The sequence below is a fragment of the Cebus imitator genome, unplaced genomic scaffold, assembly GCF_001604975.1.
Source record: "Cebus imitator isolate Cc_AM_T3 unplaced genomic scaffold, Cebus_imitator-1.0 Scaffold73, whole genome shotgun sequence".
Lineage (NCBI taxonomy): Eukaryota > Metazoa > Chordata > Mammalia > Primates > Cebidae > Cebus > Cebus imitator.
In genome coordinates, this window is record NW_016107388.1 from 4,153,904 (window position 1) to 4,159,353 (window position 5,450).

The 5,450-nt window shown below is 53.3% G+C and overlaps 1 protein-coding gene across 1 annotated transcript; it reads left to right on the forward strand.

Moving 5' to 3' along the window:
* Positions 1-1,719: 1,719 nt before the first annotated feature.
* Positions 1,720-3,404, forward strand: NPBWR1 (neuropeptides B and W receptor 1). The gene has a single exon (XM_017531756.2). The coding sequence runs from the start codon at positions 1,979-1,981 to the stop codon at positions 2,963-2,965; it is 987 nt and encodes a 328-aa protein (XP_017387245.1). The 5' UTR covers positions 1,720-1,978; the 3' UTR covers positions 2,966-3,404.
* The last annotated feature ends 2,046 nt before the right edge of the window (positions 3,405-5,450 follow it).

The following is a 5,450-nucleotide window of genomic DNA, read 5'->3' on the forward strand; positions in this document are numbered from 1 at the left end:
AAAAAAAACATATGCCAAAGAGAAGCCACAAACGCCTCCTTCAGGTTAAAAGGTAAAAATTCTGGACTTTATAAGGAAAGAAAAAATCATATACAGAGGTTGCCAAGATCTACTAAAAACAAACCTTCTATCCATGAAAATGGGAAGAAGGAAAAAGAAATACATGCTAGATTTGTGGGTGGAAGAACAGAAACATGTTCCCATTGATGGCACTGGGGACTATCCATGGCTTCAGGCATCCGCGAAGGCTCTTGGAACAAATCCCCCAAGGGTACGGGGTGGGGGGCTACTGTATTTCTGGCCTCACAGTCTTTTACTGGCGACTTTAGTCTCTCAGGATCTCAGGCCCTCTTCTCTAAAATGTATCCCAGAGGACCAGAAATGCACTTTATTTGGGCTTTGCCTGCTTTTGTGGAAGGGAAGGTTACTAGAGGATATAATCCGGTATTTTAATTTATTGTCTCTCCTAAAGGGAATGTGGAAAAAAAAAACAAACAAACCAGAAATTGGAAAGAACCAATATTTAGTTTATTTCATTCGATTCTCAGGGCAACTGGTGAGGAGCCTAAGATAATTTTCCCTTCCTAGAGGAAGAATCCAAGGTTTAGGGAAATAGCTACTTGGGAGTCCAAGACCACCCCTGCTAGGCCTTACTTGGCTACTCCTGCTGCGATTGCAGGATAACTCTCATTAGCAGGAGAATCCCGCATGTGTGGATGAGTAGAGAGTGTGTTGAACAACTTGCAACATTTTATGAAATATGCATTGTCATGGTTGCATTGTGATGGTTTCCTAAAAGGCTCTCCGGAAGCCGTTTGTCTTTGCTAATCAAGTCTTTACTTATAAAAAATTTTAGAAAACATGCTAACAATCTTCTATTCCCTTGAAGACCAGAGTAGTAGAAAACAGGAGATTTGCATTATAAAATTGCACTCACGTTTTCCTTCTTTTGGATTTCACATTACAATAGCCCATCTGTGGTACAGTGTTTAAAAAAATGGAACAGGAGCCCCCCACCCCATTGCATTGTTCTCCTTTGAAAATAGATCACTAACACGCTGACTTTGTTTTTCTTAAATTAGAGTTTTAACAGGAGAGCTCTCTATTATTTCAAATGAAGTGAGGTTGCACTACTGGGAGTAAAGAAATAAATCCATTAATTTTGGGGGGATTTCTGTTAGTTCCAAGACCATCTTACTTGAGGTGGGGGGTGGGCGCGGCGGTCGGGGCAGTGGAGCGCAGTCGCGGCTGCGCCATCCCTGCACTTCCAGGCGCGCGGGAGGGACCGGCGGGGACGCGAGTTGCGGACTCCGGAGAACAAGGGGAGGCAGACACGGGGAGGCGGACACTCAGCCGGTAAGCGCCCCAGCCTTCCCGCCGCTGGCGGGTTCTTTTCCTGACAGCTCCAGGCAAGGCAGACTCTTTCCCCAGCCAGCCAGGTAAGGCAAAGACTGCTGTTGAGCTTGCTGTTACCGAGGGCGCACAGACCCTAGGGAGACCGAAGCTTGCCACTGCGGGATTCGGTGGGGTGATCCGGGTCTACTGAAGTGTCCTAAAAGAGGGGAGAAGGTTTGGCCTTTTTCCTACAAAGGGAAGGATTATTTTCTCTAGCATTTCGTTTGATGTATTCGATTGGAAGAAGTGAGATTTCAACAGGTAGCAGAGAGCGCTCACGTGGAGGAGGTTTGGGGCGCTGCGGCGCACCCCCTACCCGGGACAGCGGCTTTTTCTAAAGCTTACATATCGACGAGCTAACCTATGCTTTCAATTCCCCTTCCCAGCCCCGTGAGTCCGCGGCGACAGTGGGTCGTGGAGTGGCTGGGTACGGCCCCCTCCTCCAGAAAAACCAGAGAAGGGCTTGGAGGGCTGAAACCAGCGTCCACGAGCAGGTCCGTGCGGACCCAGACTTCGGGCCAGCTGAGTCCTGCGGGGCGGCGGTGGGAGACGCCAGGTCACCGGCTCCTCTGTCCTGGTCGAGATGGACAACGCCTCGTTCTCGGAGCCCTGGCCGGCCAACGCATCGTGCCCAGGCCCGGGGCTGGGCTGCTCCAACGAGTCGAGTCTGGCCCAGCTGCCCGCGCCGCTGGCGGTGGCCGTGCCAGTCGTCTACGCGGTGATCTGCGCCGTGGGGCTGGCAGGCAACTCCGCGGTGCTGTACGTGTTGCTGCGGGCGCCCCGCATGAAGACCGTCACCAACCTGTTCATCCTCAATCTGGCCATCGCCGACGAGCTCTTCACGTTGGTGCTGCCCATCAACATCGCCGACTTCCTGCTGCGGCAGTGGCCCTTCGGGGAGTTCATGTGCAAGCTCATCGTGGCCATCGACCAGTACAACACCTTCTCCAGCCTCTACTTCCTCACCGTCATGAGCGCCGACCGCTACCTGGTGGTGATGGCCACTGCCGAGTCACGCCGGGTGGCCGGCCGTACCTACGGCGCTGCGCGCGCGGTGAGCCTGGCAGTGTGGGGGCTCGTCACTCTCGTCATACTGCCCTTTGCTGTCTTCGCCCGGCTCGACGACGAGCAGGGCCGGCGCCAGTGCGTGCTGGTCTTTCCGCAGCCCGAGGCCTTCTGGTGGCGCGCGAGCCGCCTCTATACGTTCGTGCTGGGCTTCGCCATCCCAGTGTCCACCACCTTCGTCCTCTACACCACCCTGTTGTGCCGGCTGCATGCCATGCGGCTGGACAGCCACGCCAAGGCCCTGGAGCGCGCCAAGAAGCGGGTGACCTTCCTGGTGGTGGCGATCCTGGCCGTGTGTCTCCTCTGCTGGACGCCCTACCACCTGAGCACGGTGGTGGCGCTCACCACCGACCTCCCGCAGACGCCGCTCGTCATCGCCATCTCCTACTTCATCACCAGCCTGAGCTATGCCAACAGCTGCCTCAACCCCTTCCTCTACGCCTTCCTGGACGGCAGCTTCCGCAGGAACCTCCGCCAGCTGATAAAGTGCCGCGCGGCCTCCTGACGCCCCGAGCATCGGGCTCCCCACCGGCCCCGCCAACCCCCGCCCGCGCAGGAGGAACCGGCGCCCGCGCCCAGAGTGCGGGACCGGACAGGCAGCCTCGGCGTCGCGGGGAAACTGACTCGCGCCCCACCCCTGACCTAGCGGATGGGAAGCGCTGCGGAGGCGCCCGCGGGTTGACCTTGCCAAACCCTCCTGGTGATGCGCGTCCACGCTGGGTGAGGAGCCGCGCGGCTGAGATCGCCACACTGATCACTCCCTAACGCCAAGGTCAGGGGTTGACCCTCGAGTTTGGCACGCAGACCAGTGTGGAGGTAGAGGAGGATAGAGGAGGAGGGCAGTATTGCTGGGACCCGCCCCCTCCCTGCCGTGCTTCCTGCTACCAGATCCCAGCCCTGGCCGTCTGCCACCTGGCTCGAGGAGCAGCTCTCCGCGCCTTTTAGGGGAGGCCGGAGGACGCTGCGGGCGCCCCCAGGCGTCGGCTCCGCGAGGCCTCTGCTCTACTTGGCGCGCAGCCGCCAGTCCCTGCGTCCCCCGCGCGCTCTGGGAAGAGGGTCAGGCGCGCGCATTCGCGCCCACGCCGGTGAGACGCGCTTGTCCCGGACAGCTGCCGAGGCCGCCAGCGCCTCTTCAACGGGGCAAAAGACAACTCGGGGTGCCCCACCTGTGTGTGTGTACATCCCGGGGTGTGTGTGTGTGTGTGTGTGTGTGTGGTGTGCGCGCGCTCGCGGAGGCGTGGGATGCGGGGAAGGAGGCTTGCGATTGGCTGTGACTGTCTAGAATATGATAATAGTGATCTTTCCTCCTGCCTGTCCCAACTCCTTCTTTCTCTTCCTTTCCCCTTTCTTACCCGTGATATCTCCTGAAAATGTCTCAAACTTCCGGAGCCAAGAACCCCGAGTCTCCTGGGCGCGCCATTCCGGCGCCCCCTTGAGGAGCCGGCGGCCGGGCACGGAGCACCGCGGGGTTCTGCGGTGGAACGCTGGGGCTGAGTGCGCTTCACAGCGATGTGGCGCTCTGGTCACCGTCACTTCTAGAGGACGCCAAGCCTCACGCCCGGTTCCCCCAATTGGTTTCGCCTCTTGTCAGACTTTGACCAGTCTGTTGCAACTGTTCATTAAGTACTATTTTCCAGGACTGAGAACTTTATAAATAATGTACATGTCCTAATCTGACGAGTTGCCATGAAGATCAAATAAGATAAAAAGAAATGGGATCTATTTCCCTTGTGTCCCCTTTCTCCTCTGTGCTTCCTGGGGCCCGCCTTAGGAAGAGCAGGAAGCAGGGATGACCGACGGCTTCGGATTTTCTCTGCTGGACTTTCCACAGGAAGCTGTAAGATAAAGCTGGGCTTTATTCCTTAGTTATAGAGGGCATCTGGTAGGTAGTCCGGTAAACCGGTAAATACTGGTTCTGGAGTCACCAGGGAGACTGGCCAGCATCCTACCTTTGTTTTTATCTCTGCATATGGAAGACAAAGTGGATTAAGATAGTGGACTGATACTGGGTTTGCCCTGTCCTCTGCAGTTTAGCCTTAGACATGAGGGCCGAATCTTAACAAAACTCTGGTCATCGATTATGGTGTTTTAAAAGGTATTAATCCTTGGGGTGAGGTCCAAACAGTATGAAAATTTCTAAAAATGTTTCCTATGTCATGTGTGAGAAAATATGTGAGTGTTGCAGCAGATTTTGTTTACTTAATTCGACTGGCATCGTTAATCAATTTCTGTTATTCCAGGTTGAAAATAGCTTTTAATACATATTTGGAAGGAAAAAAGCCATCACCTTGGAATGGGGGGAAGCAAGCCCCTTCTCTGATTTTGGTAAATGAGAATTGCTTTCTTAGCTCTTAGGGTTATTAGGAACATTGAAATAATTCGTAGCCATCAGTTTAGAAAATATACATTATAAAACCTTCTGTCCTGGGTGGCAAATAATAGTAAATTGTTCCAAAAAAAGTTTTCATCTGCAGTGAGTTTTGAATGGTGAACCTCATAGTATTTGAACAGGCTGGCTTTCAGAGGCTTCTTGGAATTCATTTTAGCATCCTTAGAATTTCTAGGAAACAGTCTATTGATTTTCCTTAAAATTCTCAAAATTATTTCATGAATCCTCTGTAACTTTTCAAAATTAAAGTTTTAAACTTAGAGTAACTTTTAGATTACCTAACGGGATGAACAGAGTAAGGTGAACATGTGTCTACAAACACAGCTAGGCATGACTGTCTGGATTCAGTATCTCATCTGTCTTAATAAGCTCAGTAACTGGACACAGATGGAGGACAGCTGAGTGATCCATCTGTCCACTGCTTCATCCCCATGGTAGGTCGGCCTGGAGCTGTCTTGGAATCTATGGAGATGGCTGCTGGAAAAATACACGAGTTGACATTGCTGTTCATCCCAAGCAAGGCATGGACTGGCTTCTGAGTAAACCTGTGGGATTACGTAGGACTTAGTAGTTCAGTTTCTCCCAGGCTTTCTGATCATTG

What these genes read in the sequence shown, in the direction of transcription:
- NPBWR1 (XM_017531756.2), top strand. Translation starts at nt 1,979, where the DNA reads ATGGACAACGCCTCGTTCTCGGAGCCCTGGCCGGCCAACGCATCGTGC.